General features: G+C 51.0%; 1 protein-coding gene across 2 annotated transcripts in view; it reads left to right on the top strand.

Moving 5' to 3' along the window:
* syd (JNK-interacting protein syd) overlaps positions 1 to 15,000 on the top strand; it is a gene marked incomplete in the record, with an annotated part of 99,815 nt that overhangs the window by 7,605 nt on the left and 77,210 nt on the right. For both annotated transcript variants that reach the window (XM_070113336.1, XM_070113337.1), the window contains 1 exon segment: positions 3,209 to 3,295. In XM_070113336.1, the coding sequence (XP_069969437.1) occupies positions 3,209 to 3,295 (87 nt within the window).

Here is a 15,000-nt window from a genome sequence, read left to right as displayed (position 1 = left end):
AACGCAGGAGGAGGGTAAAGGACACTCATGCAAATGCGAAAAGTCACGTGACACCGCCCTAAGCAGTTTCTGTCGGTTCCGTCACGCCGAGATCTCGAATATCTTTGCTGCTGTCTACTGCCTCTTTTCTTATTATTTTGATTTGTTTATTATTATTTATTATTATTACTGTATATATTTCTTGCTTTGGTGTCTCGAATCGTTGCTGTTGAGTACTTCCTTTTTATTATTATTATTATTACTATTACTGTTATTATTATTATTATTACTGTTATTGTTGTTATTATTATTATTATTATTATATATTTTTTCTTTTTTTGTCATATCGAACTTTTGATGCTGCTTACTGCTTTTATTTTCATTTTTATGTTTGTTTACTTTTTTGTTTTATTAATTTATTTTTGTCTTGGGATCTCTATTATTTATTTTTTATTATTTTCTCCGCAAGCTCGGCGAGGGGGAGACAATGACGTTTGGAATTCTGATTCACTTGATTTTGTGGCAATTTGATTAATCCGGCGCAGTGGTCCTTTCAGACTAGGTGGATGTTCGGGAATGGAGAGCTATTTTTGGCGTCTGTGAATGTTTTCAGGTGTATTAGCTCGCTTTAATGTCTTTCGCTTTTTTTGTTGTTGTTGTTTTTCCTCTTTTTCTTAGGCACGTGCTTCCTTCTTTTTCATCTTCTGCCTCCGCTTTCTTCGTCTTCCTCTTCCTCCCTTTCGTCAGCTTCCATCTCCTCTTATTCCTCCTCCTCCACCTCTTCTTACTCCTCCTTGACCACCTCCATTTGTTCCTTCTCTTCTCCCTCAGTCTCCTCATCCTCTCCCTCATTCTCCTACACTTCCTCTTCCTCCTCCTCCTCATCATCATCATCATCATCATCATCATCCTTTTTCTCTTCCTGCTTGTTTTCCCTCCTTCCCCCTCCCTCTCCCTTTCTTCCTTCCATCCTTCCCTCACTCTCTCCATCCCTCCTCCTTCCCTCCAACTTCCTCCCTACCCTCCCTCCTACCCTCTTTCCCTTCTTCGCTTCCTTTCTCCATACTTCCCTCTTTCCCTCCTTCCCTTCCTCTCTCCCTTCTTCCCTCCCTCATTCCCTTCCTCCATCCTCTTCCTTCCTCTTGCCCTTCCTTCCTCCTTCCTTTCTTACCTCCCTTCCTTCTTTCTTACCTCCCTTCCTTCTTTCTTACCTCCCTTCCTTCTTTCTTCTCCTCTCTCCGTCTTTCCCTCCCTCCCTCCTACCCACCCATCCTCCTTACCCTTCCTCCCGACCATCCTTTCTACCTTTCCTCCTTCCTCCCTCCATCCCCTCCCCCCTCCTTCCCTTCCTCCCTCCTATCCTTCCTCCCTCATTCTCCTACACTTCCTCCTCCAACACTTCCTCTTCCTTCTCCTTTTTCTCTTCCTGCTTCAGTTTTCCCTCCTTCCCTCTCCCTCTCCCTTACTTCCCTCCATCCCTCCTTCCCTCCTATCTTTCCTCCCTCCCTCCCTCCCTCCTATCCTTCCTCCCTCCTATCCTTCCTCCCTCCCTCCCTCCTATCCTTCCTCCCCCCCCCCCTCCCTCCCTCCTATCCTTCCTCCCTCCCTCCCATCCCTCCCTCCTATCCTTCCTCCCTCCCTCCTATCCTTCCTCCCTCCATCCTATCCTCCCTCCCTCCCTCCCTTCTATCCTTCCTTCCTCCCTCCCTCCCTTCTATCCTTCCACCCTCCCTCCCTCCCTCTTAATCTCCCGCCCCCCGCTGCTAGCCATGCTGGGCCTAACTCGCCCCTTTTATAATGCGCAATCTGTGTTGAACATAACCCTCTCGCTCTCACGCATTCTGCTGTCACTTGGGAAGCTCTCTCTCTCTATCTATCCATCTGTCTATCTTTTTTCTTTTCTTTTTTTTCTCTCTCTCTCTATCTATCTATCTATCTATCTTTATCTCTATCACTATCAATCTATCTATCTCCTTCTCTATATATATATATCTCTCCTTCTCTCTCTCCCCACTCTCTTCTCTCTCTCTCTCTCTCTCTCTCTCTCTCTCTCTCTCTCTGCTCTCTCTCTCTCTCTCTCTCTCTCTCTCTCTCTCTCCCTCTCTCTCTCTCCTCTCTCTCTCTCTCTCTCTCTCTCTCTCTCTCTCCCTCTCTCTCTCCTCTCTCTCTCCTCTCTCTCTCCCTCTCTCTCTCTCTCTCTCTCTCTCTCTCTCTCTCTCTCTCTCTCTCTCTCTCTCTCTCCTCTCTCTCTCTCTCTCTCTCTCTCTCTCTCTCTCTCTCTCTCTCTCTCTCTCTTTCTCGCAAAGTGTAGTTTTGATCCATGTTGATTTTGTTTCCTCCTCCCGCCATATCTCCTCTTTATGTTCTTTTCCCAGTCTACTTTTTTTTTTTCGCTCCCTTCCTCCTTCACCTCCCTTTCTGCCCAACTGCTCAATGCCTTTCCGCTCCCGCCTCTCCCTCCTTTTCCTCTCTCTTCTTCTCTTCTCTCTCCGCCCTTCCGCCTCTCTCTTCCTCCCCCTTCTTCCTCTCTCTTCCCCTCTCTTCCTCTTCTTCTCTTCTTCTTCTCCGCCTCTTCGCTCCCACCTCCCCCCTTCTCCCCCTCTCTTCTTCTCTTCTTTCTGCGCCCTTCGCTCCCACCTCCCCCCTTCTTCCCCTCTCTTTTTCCGTTCCCTTCGCTCCACACTCCTCCCCTTTCTTCTCCTCTCTTCTTCTCCTCTCTTCTTCTCTTCTCTTCTTCTCTTCTCTTCTTCTCTTCTCTTCTTCTCTTCTCTCTCCGCCCTTCCCCCGTGTCCGCCTCCTCGCGGTTGGGAGGACGGAGCCTGAAGACGGAAGGGACAGGAGTGCGATTGCCTCTCGCGTTGCTCGTGTTCAGCGTCGCGGCCCCACTTGCTCGAGTCGTAGTAATTGCGGGTCGTTCGTTTTCGGAGTTCTTGTTCCAGTCGGTTGTGTTTTGTCATAGGATGTAAGTCCTGTTTCGTCCTGATATTGTGTTTCATTCCTGTTTCTCATTGCCGTTGGGTTTTGTTCGTGTTTGGCCCATTCGATATTAGTCCTGTTTCACTTATATGTGTATATGTAGGCATGTACATTATGATTTTATTTTTTTTATCTTTCACTTATATATACGTATTATTCATGCTGTTCTATTCATAACTTCATTCGCGTTACACTTTGTTATTATCTGCCTGTGCCTCGTTATTAACGTTCTCTTTTACTCTTCCCTTCCCAGGTGGAGGTGGAGCTGCTACGAGAGGACAACGAGCAGCTCGTCACCCAGTATGAGCGGGAGAAACAGCTCAGGAAGACCTCCGAGCAGGTGAGTCGTCTACAGCTGAAGGAGGAACAGCAGCAGAGCCAGACACATACGGCCTCGCGAAATGTAAACAGGCACGCATAGGCCTACATGTACACGGAATGTGAACGAGGTGTATGAATAAGTGGAGGAGGGGGAATTAGATGAATGGTTGAATAAACAGGGTTGGGAGAGGGATGCTGGCACTGGGTTGCTGTCTGTTGCAGCTGGGTTCGTTGCAACTCGACGAATGTTAATAGGTGAAGGTTAAAAGGCATGGGCGAAGAGGAATATTGGAGGAGGAGGCGGAGGAGGACGCCGTGGGGGAATAGAAGAGGGGAAGAGAGACGGTCCAATGTTGAGGTAAGATAGAGAATGCGAGGAGGAAGAGAAAAGGGGATTGAAGGAAGAAAAATTAAAAGAAAGGGGAAGGAAGGGAGAAAGGAGGTATGTAGAAAGAAACTTAGTGAGAATGAGACTGAGGAAAAGAGAGGGGGTGATAGGATAAAAAAAAAGAGAGGAAAAGAAAGAGATAAGAGATGAAAGGGAGCAGCGAGGGAGAGTGAGATATGAGGGGTCTCACAATATTTGGCCCAGATGCAGCCATGGCGCATAGGAGAGAGGTCAAGCGTGCCTGTATCTCAATTAGCAGCTCATTGAGTGGAGCGGTTACCGCCAGGGCGTCCCGTGACTGCCACCTGGCCGGTCGGGATGCGGGCCAGGGCTCCCGCGCCGCACGCCCCCTCTCCGCCAGGAAGGGGCTGAAGGTGGCGCTGCAGACGCACGCGGGGCGGGTCGTGAGCCAGGTGGTTGCCAGGGCGAGGAAAGAAATGAGAAAGGGATAAGATGGGTGCAAGAAGAGAGAGGGAGAATAGGGGGTTGGGGGATGATGAGGGGAGGGAGATGAGGCAAGAGAAAGGAAGATCAGAGGGCGAGAATAGGGTGTTGGGGGATGATGAGGGGAGGGAGACGAAGCAAGAGAAAGGAAGATCAGAGGGGGAGTATAGGGGGTTGACCCAGGGGATGATGGGGAGGGAATATATACAAGGCAGAAAGAGAGGAGATTCAGAGGGCAAAGGGGAGCTAATAGGTGGGTTGGGGGATGACGAAGGGAGGGAGAGGAAGCAAGAGGAAAGGTGTGAAAGCATCTTCCGAGGGCGTTGGGCCCCGGGACGAGAGCGGGTTATGTCAGACGGCAATCGAGAGGCGAGGCGTTGTGTGGGTCCAGATAAGTCACGGGAGGGAAGAGAAGGCCTTTGTGGGTGAGAGGGAGAGAGAGAGAGGGGGTCAGGAGGGAGACAGAGGAGGCGAGAGGATTGCGAGAGGTATAGGAAGTGAGAAAGAGGGTATAGGTAAGTGAGAGAAAGAAAGAGAGAGAGTAGAGAGAGAGAGAGAGAGAGAGAGAGAGAGAGAGAGAGAGAGAGAGAGAGAGAGAGAGAGAGAGAGAGAGAGAGAGAACGATGATCTGTCTCCGAGCCCTCACCCTGTTATCCTGCACTAATGTCCTGACCCCGTGACCCCGGCTCGTTGCCGCGAGGAGCACAGGCACGGCTTCTGCGGCTTCTTGAGGGGCCTCGACGTCCGCGCCAAGTGCTTCGGCCAGGCCTCCTTCCCTCGCGCCGGCGGCATTTTAGGTGATTCTGCACACGCTGTTATCGCCTTTTTTTTTTTTTTTTTTTTTTTTTTTTTGTACGTGTTCTGTTTTTGTTCGCTTTGCGGGATTTTCCTACTTGCATGCGTCTGCGCCACTCTCTCGGTATGCATTCGGACGCGTGTTTGTTGTGCTGGGCGTTGATTATCTCTTGACCTCGTTAGCGTGCCGGGGGAGCCCACCTCAGCTCCAGATGCGCTCTTGAGCTCAGATTCCCCCTCCCTTTTTCCTCTCCTCCATCCTTCTCTCCTCTCCCCTTCCCCTTGACACTTCTATTCCTTTTTCTCCTTCTCCTCCTCTTCTTCCACCTCTTCCTCTTCTTTCTCTTCTTCCTCCACTCCTCTATTCTATTCTCCCTTCAGGCCCTCATCCCTCTTGTCCTAATTCCTCTCCCTTCCCCACATCTGCCCCTGCACCCCATCCCCCATCTCCTTATCACCCCCCCCCCCCTCTGAAGACGAAAGTACTTGTCACCGATCGACTTCAAATCGTCTCCGAGCCGCGACAGGAGGCGGGAGAGGCGGTTGAGGGCGACGGCGATAAAGAGGGAGATAGACGAATAACGGCGCAGATGAGCAATTACAGGCGGCGTGACGCAGTGGCGCTGGCATGTGACGGCGGCGGCGGCGGCGATGGCGGCGGCGCTGCAGGGGTGCCGAGCGGTTGGCGGTTGGCGGAGATTGCGGCTCGCGATCTTGAATTTGGCATTTTGATAACGGTCGTGGGCATGGGTCGGGATGCTCATGTTGGCATTAGCTGATGCTGGTGGTAGATGGCGGTGGTATTGGCTAATGTCTCTTGGTATGCGCGGGCGTTGGTTTTGGTGTTGGGAGCCGTCGATTTTTGTTTGTTTGTCTGTTTGTTTTCAAACGCTGGCCTTATGTTGTTCGTGATCGCGATTTGGATCTACGGGCCACGGGTGGGAGGGTCGGCGCCGTGATCATGGTAATTGTGGCGAAGATAGGGATGGCGGTTGTGAAAGGGTTGGTGAAGGTAAATAGTGGAGGGAGAGAAGGTGGGGGCCATTTGGTAGGGCCTTGAGTTGAGAGAGAGAGAGGGAGAGAGAGAGAGAGAGAGAGAGAGAGAGAGAGAGAGAGAGAGAGAGAGAGAGAGAGAGAGAGAGAGAGAGAGAGAGAGAGGAGAGAGAGGAGAGACGGTATATATATATATATATATATATATATATATATATATATATATATATATATATATATATATATATATATATATATATATATATATATATATATATATATATATATATATATATATATATATATATATATATATATATATATATATATATATATATATATGAGAAAGTGTATTTGCCTGTTAGCAATGGAGAAAAGGGCATGGCACTTTCTTTATCTGAGCGCGTGAGGGCCCTGTCTCAACGCACATACAGACACAAACATCAGCACGAGCAGTCAGTCAAGCACTTGCGTCTCACTCACTCAATTGCAGGGTTGGCGAGGTGGGGGTGGGGGTGGGAGGGGAGGGTGGTGGCGGGGTGGTATTGCAACTCTACACCGCCGCGAGGACATCGCCTCTTCGCCTCGGGTACGCAGACATTCTCTCTCTCTCTCTCTCTCTCTCTCTCTCTCTCTCTCTCTCTCTCTCTCTCCCTCTCTCTTTCCCTCTCTCTCTCTCCTCTCTCGTCTCTCTCTCTCTCTCTCTATCCCTTCCTTTCCCTCTCTCTCCTCTCACTCATCTTTGCAGACTCTCTCTCTCTCTCTCTCTCTCTCTCTCTCTCTCTCTCTCTCTCTCTCTCTCTCTCTCTCTCTCTCTCTCTCTCTCTCTCTCTCTCTCTCTCTCTCTCTCTCTCCATCCCTCTCCCTCTCCCTCTCCCTCTCCCTCTCCCTCTCCCTCTCTCTCTCTCTCTCTCTCTCTCATCTCTCTCTCTCTCTCTCTCTCTCTCTCTCTCTCTCTCTCTCTCTCTCTCTCTCTCTCTCTCTCCCTCTCTCTCTCCCCCTCTCCCTCTCTCCCCCTCCTTCCTCTCTCTCTCTCTCTCTCTCCCCCTCTCTCTCTCTCTCCCTCTCTCTCTCCCTCTCCCTCTCCCTCTCCCTCTCTCCCTCCCTCCCTCTCTCCCTCTCTCCCTCTCTCCCTCCCTCCCTCCCTCTCTCCCTCTCTCCCTCTCTCCCTCCCTCCTTCCCTCCCTCAGTCTGGTGAGGCGAGGAATGAGATAACACTTCGTTTCGCTAAGGGTGCCATTGATCAGTCGCTTCTGACGGGGTGGGCAGTGGGGAGGTAGGGGAGGGAGGAAGGGTGGGAGGGAAGGAGGGTGGGAGGGAAGCAGACAGAGAGCCACAGACGCCACGGACAGAGACAGACGGAGGAGGTTGGAGGCAGCGGCGGAGGCGAAAGGAGGCGCTGGCGATAATGATTCCGATGACGCAGCAAGGAGCCACAGGAGCAGCGGCAGCAAGGTGGGGAGGGAGCGGCTGTCGATGGGGAGGGATGCCCTGTAGTCTAATGTTGCTCAGTCAATGGCGTGGTCGGGCGGCGTCGTCGAGCTCCCATGTGGGGGAGGAGGGAGGGAGGCAGAAGGGAGACGGGTCTCGGAAACCGGGCGTGGCGGTCGTCTTCCATGAGAGGAGGGACGGGAGGGAGGAAGCGAGTGGGGATTATGAGGAAGAGGAGGAAGGAAAGGGAGAATAGGAGGGGGTGGAAGGAAAGGGAGAATGGGAGGACGTGGGACGTGAGGAAAGGCAGAGAACAGGTTAGCGGAAAGAGGAAGGAAAGGCAGAGAATAGGAGGAGAAGAAGGAGAGGAAAAAGGGAGAAACAGGAGGAGAGGGATAGAGAGGAGGGAAGGAGAGAATGAGAGGGAGAGTTGAGGAAAAGTGAAGGGAGAGGAAAATCAAGAGAGTGCGGAGCGGTCATCATCGGCGTTTTGGCGAGTCCCTAGGCCTCTTTGGGCACCTATTAATCGTCCGGACGAGTCTCGTAAAAGTCCGAACCCTTCCCCTCGCTTTCCTTTTCTTCCTTTTTCTTTTTTTCCGTTCCCATTCCTGTCCGGTTCCATATTCTTTTTCCTCTTCCCGTTTCCAATTTTCTCTCCTTTTTCCCCTCTCCCTTTCCTCTCGCTTTACCCTTACCCCAACTACCCCACCCCCTTTTTTCTGCTTCCTCTCTCCCTTCCCATGCCCATCTTTCTTCCGCATCTCTTTTGTTTGTTTGGCTGTTTTTTTCTTGGATTTTTCATTTTTTATTTTCCTTTTTTCCCTTATTTTGGATTTTGATGTGATGGAATTCCAGGCGGCGGATCCCGGCTGCGTTTCGCTGAAACCTCGGCGCCGTTGCGGGGGGTTTCCGTCGGGGTTTTCCCTAGATCCTTGCTTTTTTCCTCGCTTTTTCCTCTCCTCTTCTTTCTTTTTTTCTTTTGTTTCCTTTTCTTTTCTCATCCCTTTCTCTTCTTTTCATTTCCAGTTCGATTCCGGATTTTGTTATTCCGTGTCTGGCATTTTTATTTTTCGTTCTCTTTCTTTGGTTGTGTCCATTTCCCACCATGTTACAACATATCATTTCATCGAACTTGGTACCCTGTCCTTTTCCGTTTTCTTTTATTTATTTATTTGTTTATGTTTTATTTGTATTACCGTGTTGCGCTCTATTTACATTTCTTCTGATCCTCGTCTTAACTATGCTTCATTTAATTATTTGATTTTCTTTTTCATCAACTTGGCAGGCATTCGCTCCCTTGCCCTCCTCTCTCTCTCCTTCAATTCCTCTCTCCGTTTCCCCTTCCCTTGTCCTCTTCCCTCTTTCTCCTTTTCCATTTCATCCCCCATCCTCTGCCCTTCCTTTCATTATCTTTTCTGTTTCTTTCCCCCTTTCCTTCCTCTCCTCCCTCTTTCGTTCCTTCCTTCCCCTTTCCTTCATTTCATCCTCCTTTCGTCTCTCAGAAAAGACAATTTGGCTCCCTCTGCCTGGCACTTGGCACTTCCCGGGCACCAATTGCGACCTCTTTGTGATTTCCGAAAGTCAACGGAAGGTAGGCTCACGTATTTTGACGCAGGGTCGTTGTGCGTCGGTGGTGGTCTGGCCCCTCTTTATGCCTTCGGTTACACTAGGTCATCGCCGGTAGTCATGGGCCGGTTGTTGGCGTGACGTGTTCGGCGTGGCTCATGAATATTGAAACCAGGGTAGGCCTACTCTCACCTTCAACTTTCTCTTTGTCCGCTTCCTCGTCCTCTGCTGGGCGAGGAAGCATACTCTTCGCTTGCTTATTTTCTTTCTTTATTTCTTTCTTTTTTCATTATTCGTTCGTTCGTTCGTCCTCTCTAGGCTTTGCTCGATCCTCCTCCCACTTCTTTTCTTTTCTCCTCCACTTCCATCTCCCCCTCTCTCTACTCCCACCCTCCTCACCCTTCACCATCGCTACGACTAATGTTTTCCTTCCCCTTTCTCATCCCCCTTCCACCGTTTTACTGCCTCGTCCTTCTTGCCCTCCTCCGTCTTCCTCTCCTCTTCTTCTTCTTCCTTTTCTTCTTCTTCTTCTTCTTCTTCTTCTTCTTCTTCTTCTTCTTCTTCTTCTTCTTCTTCTTCTTCTTCTTCTTCTTTTTCCTCCTCCTCCTCCTCCTCCTCCTCCTCCTCCTCCTCCTCCTCTTCCTCTTCCACCTCCATCCCTTCTTTCCCCTCTTTTCTCCCTTCCGCTTCCTCCTGCAACCCCTCCTCGCTTCCTTTTCCCCTTTGTGTGCGTGACCATGCAGCGTGGCCGTGTAGGTGGCTGCACGGGCAAGGGGTGCGAATGGGAAAGGATAAAGAATACTATATATATGTATATCCTTCATCAAATGCAGTCGATAGGCCTATGAAGCTTAAGAACAGAGGCATGTAGGCTGTATGGACCAAGTTGATTAGCGAGGGTGGGGGATATTTAAGATCAGATGGATAGATTTGGAGTTCATCAAAGAAATCGTTTTGTGTGATCCGAGGTAAGAGAGCGAGATTTGACAGGCGAGGCTCGAGGGGATGAACTTCGACGGGAAAATGCTGTCCGGCCCGAGTGCGGCAGCCGGAGGGAGGGAGGGAGGGAGGGAGGGTCTCGTGTGTTCCCGAGGTAATTGGCTAGAGGCGCGGGAGAGCGGGTGGCAGCCTGGGATCAGGGATCAGGGATTAGGGATTGGGAGGGATAAGGGAGGTCCCCCGAAATAGCACTTCCCATCCTCGGCGTTGATGACAGGGCTCGGTCGTCTCCTTCCGACTCGACTCACAGGCACGCGCGCATGAAATGCTTGCATGGTCAGTCTCTCAGGGAGAAAAAAGTTTTTTCTGATAGGTAGGTAGGTGGGTAGGAAGGGAGGGAGGGAGGAGGGTAGGTAGGTAGGTGGGTGGGGTGGGTGGGTGGGTGGGTGGATGTGGTGGTGGGGTTGGTAGGTAGGTAGGTAGGTAGGTAGAGTAGGTGATGGTAGGTGGGTGCAGGGCAGGGAGGTAGGTAGGCAGATGGGTTGGTGGGGAGGTAGGTAGGTTGGTAGGTGGGTGGGTGGGTAGGGAGGGAGGGAGGTGGGTGGGTGGGTAGGTTGGTTGGTAGGTAGGTTGATAGACATAGATATAGATGGTTAGCTAGATAGGAACTGATAAGATAGGATATACGTTTACATAATGCGTTTACATAGTGAATAGAATATGGTACGTATATAAGCCTGTGTGAGGGGAGGTTGTACATCTGACGAGTGGATTTAGTGTGCGTATGGGTTCGGTAAAGCGTCCAGGAATAACCTCCAACGTACTGTGGAGGCAGAGGAGGGAGAAGATGGCAGGCACAGGCATGGGTGGGCCAGCTGTGGGTGGGAGGACAGAGAAGGGAACACAGATGGAGGAAGAGGAAGGTAGGGGAGGCAGAAGGCAGGAGAAGAGGAGTGTGGGGGACAAGGTGGAGGAGGGAGGGGTCAGGGGGTCAAGGGGAGGGAGACGATCTTTGTGTTTCAGCATTCTTTTGCCTGGGAGTCAAGTGCGCTGAAACCATGACAGAGGAGTGGGAAGACAATAGATAGAACGTCTGAAGGCCTAGGAGAGTGGAGATGCATGATAAAGGAGAATGAAAAAGTTTCCTGGAAACGGAAGGAGGCGGAAGGAATGGATGTATAGAGAAGGGAGAGGGAAAGGGGGAAGGGTCAGGAGACAATGAAAAAGAGGTAGGGAGAAAGGAGGGAATTAGGCGGAAGAGAAATGAGAGGAAGAAAGGGAAGAAAAATGAGACGTAAGATGATTATAATCATGTGAGAAAGTACAAGGAGGAGAACCATTTAGTGGAAAAGGAATGAGAGGAAGAGGAGGAAGGGAGGAAAAGAATGCGAAATGAATAGAAGGAGAAGGAGAGGAGGAAATTGAACTGGGGGAGGAAATAGGTAGAGGAAGAGGAGGAGGAAGGCCTGGAGACAATGGAAAGAGTAGAGGAAGAGGAGGAGGAAAGTATAAATTAGGTTAAAAGGCGAAATAGAAATGAGTAGAGGAAGAAAGGGAAGAAAATGAGACGTGGGCAGATGATTATAATTCAAGTGTGAGAAAGTACAGAGGAGGAGAGCCTATTTAAGGGAAAAGGCGAAATGAGGTGGGAAGAGGAGGAGGAAAAGGGCGAAATAGGTAAGGAAGGAGGAAAGAATGCGAATAGGCAGAAATAGGTAGAGAGAAGAGAGGGAGAAAAAGGGAAGTGAAGAAGGTAGAGGAAGAGGAGGAGGAAAGGGGGCGAAAGCCTAGAGGTAGAGGAAGAGGAGGAGAAAAAGGGGCAGAATAGCGAAATAGAGGAAAAGGAGGAAGGAAAGGGGCGAGAATAGGCAGAGAGGAAGAGGAGGAGGAGGAAAGGCAAGACGAAATAGGTAGAGAGAAGAGGAGTAGAGAGCAAGGAGACAAATAGGTAGGAAAGAGGAGGAAAAGGAGGCGAAATAGGTAGAGGAAGAGGAGGAGGAAAAGGGGGCAGAAATAGGTGAGGAGAGGAGGAAAAGGGGCGAAATAGGTGAGGAAGGCGGAGGAAAGGGGCGAAATAGGTAGAGGAAGAGAGGAGGAAGGAAGGGGGCGAAATAGGTAGAGGAAAGAGGAGGAGAAAAAAGGGAAGAAATTAGGTAGAGGAAGAGGAGGGGAGAAAAGGGGCGAAATAGGCAGAGGAAAGAGGAGGAGGAAAAGGAGCTGAATAAGTAGGTAGAGGGAAAAGAGAGGAGGAAAGGGGGTGCGAAATAGGGTAGAGGAAGAGGAGGAGTGAAAAAGAGGACGAAGATTAGGTAGAGGAAGAGAGGGAGGAAAGGGGGCAAGCCAGGGGTAAGGAAGAGGAGGAAAAGGAGGCGAAATAGGTAGAGGAAGAGGAGGAGTGAAAAGGGGGGGGCGAAATAGGGTAGAGTGAAGAGGAGGAGGAAAAAAAGGGGGCGGAAATAGGTAGAGGAAGAGGAGGGAGGAAGGAAGGGGGCGAATAGGTAGAGGGAAGAGGAGGAGGAAAAGAAATAGGTAGAGGAAGAGGAGGAGAAAAGTAAAGCGAAATAGGTAGAGGAAGAGGTGAGAGGAAAAGCAAATAGGAGAGGAAGAGGAGAGAGGAAAAGGGGCGAATGTGGTAGAGGAAAAGGAGGAGGAAAGGGGGCGAACAGGGTAGAGGAAGAGGAGGAGGAAAAGAGGACGAAATAGGTAGAGGAAGAGTGAGGAGGAAAAGGGGGCGAATGGGGTAGAGGAAGAGGAGGAAAAGGAGGCGAAATAGTAGAGGAAGAGGAGGAGTGAAAAGGGGGCGAAATAGGTAGAGGAAGAGGAGTGAGGAAAAGGGGGCGAAATAGTAGAGAGGAAGAGGGAGGAGAAAGGGGGAAGCGAACTAGGTAGAGGAAGAGGAGGAGGGAAAGGGGGCGAACTAGGTAGAGGAAGAGGGAGGAGGAGAAGGGGGAATTAGGGGGTGAGAAGAGGAGGAGGGAAAGGGGGCGAAATAGGTAGAGGAAAGAAGAGGAGGAGCAGGAGGAAATTTCCACGGAATGGGCGATAGACCGGCGTGGGCCGACAGCAGGACGGCGGCCACGAGGACGACGTGTGGGGTTTCGTGGGTTCAGGATTATGAGGGCCCGGGGGATGGGGGAGGGGGGTGGGGGATGGGGGCAGGCGAAGGCTTATCAGGTTGCAGAATTGCCATACTCCCCCCCCCGCCTACCCACCTACCCACCCCGCCCCCAACCCCCCACTCTCTTCCCTTACTTGACTAACCTCTAGGGTCGCATAGCCGGGTACGTCTGCTGCTGCCAACTGCTGGGGCCCCTGCTTCTGCTGAGTGGCAGCCGCCTTCTCGAGCGCTGGAATCGTTGTCGTTCTGCGGGCGAGAGGAGGTCGTCCCAGGTCAGCGAGGGTAGTGTGTGGCTGACCTCTTTTGACCTTGAGGCGAGGGCTAAGGTTTGGGCAAGGGCTCGAGGCAAATTCGCGAGAGTAAGGGCGAGGCTAGGGTAAGAGGTAGGCCACGGGTTGGTGAATGGCAAGAGGAAGGACGAGTGTTAGTGCCTTTAGGACAAGGGCAGGAGAGAGGCCATGAATGAAGAAGGGTTTTAAAGGGACGCATGTACACACGCACGCACATACACACACACGCACACGCGCACACGCACACGCACACATACACACGCACACATACACACGCACACGCACACACACGCACACGCACACACGCACACGCACACACACGCACACGCACACACACACGCACACACACGCACACACACACGCACGCGGACGCACGCACACACACACACACACACGCACGCACGCACGCACGCGCGCACGCACGCACGCACGCACACACGCACGCACACACGCACACACGCACACACACGCACACACACACACACACGCGCGCACACACACGCACACACACACGCACGCGCGCACACACACACACGCACGCGGACGCACTCCTCACACACACACACTCACTCACTCACGCACGCGCGCGCACGCATACCACCACACGCACTCACGCACGCACACACGCACACCACCACACACACACAACTCAAACACACACACACTCACACACACACACACACACACACACACACACACACACTCACACTCACTCACTCACTCACTCACTCACTCACTCACTCACTCACTCACTCACTCACTCACTCACTCACTCACTCACTCAAACACACACACACACACACACACACACACACACACACACACACACACACACAGAGAGAGAGAGAGAGAGAGAGAGAGAGAGAGAGAGAGAGAGAGAGAGAGAGAGAGAGAGAGAGAAACGCCGTTCTGTAATGCACTCCTATGTCTTACGAACTACGCGTGTATGTTTGTCTGTGCGTGCATGGGTGATTGCCATACAGTAGACGTGTCAAAAGACCGGCTTATGGGAGGGAAAGGGAGTCCGGTTTTGTAGGCCCTCCAGGTGGATATGGGTGGTGGGGGGAGGGGGGAGGGGGGAGGGGCGACCAGGTCCGATTGGGGTGATGTCGGCTCAGGTAACGCCGCTGAGCTTAATTACGAATGTTGTACTTCTTCTTAGTTGTCGTTTCGGAAATGCTATCCTCGTGTTTGTTTCTAGCGTCTTCTTGAATTTCGTTCTCTCTCTCTCTCTCTCTCTCTCTCTCTCTCTCTCTCTCTCTCTCTCTCTCTCTCTCTCTCTCTCTCTCTCTCTCTCTCTCTCTCTCTCTCTCTCTCTCTCTCTCTCTCTTTCTCTCTCTCTCTCTCTCTCTCTCTCTCTCTCTCTCTCTATCTATCTATTTATCTCTATCTCTATCTCTATCTCTATCATCTATCTATCTATCTATCTATCTATCTATCTATCTCTCCTTCCTTCCTTCCTTCCTTCCTTCCTTCCTTCCTTCCTTCCTTCCATCCATCCTTCCTTCCTTCCATCCTTCCATCCTTCCCTCCTTCCCTCCCTCTCTCCATCCCTCCCAGTCTGAATTTCGCCCCTGGCTGAAGTTCTAGGAAAGTCCTTTTTCATCTTTTGGTCAATATATCCAAGGAATGTATGTGTGTATTGAGGCGCGGGGTGGTTGCGTTTTTGTGTACCTGTGTATGTGCTTGCGTTCGTAAATGCGCGGTTCGTGCTTGTGTCATCGTCATAGATTTCTTTCTCCGGTCAAGTTGTTCGCTTG

The sequence above is a fragment of the Penaeus vannamei genome, chromosome 34 (assembly GCF_042767895.1).
Source record: "Penaeus vannamei isolate JL-2024 chromosome 34, ASM4276789v1, whole genome shotgun sequence".
Classification (NCBI taxonomy): domain Eukaryota; kingdom Metazoa; phylum Arthropoda; class Malacostraca; order Decapoda; family Penaeidae; genus Penaeus; species Penaeus vannamei.
The sequence above is the reverse complement of the archived record's forward strand: the minus strand, read 5'-3'. Positions and strand labels throughout refer to the sequence as shown.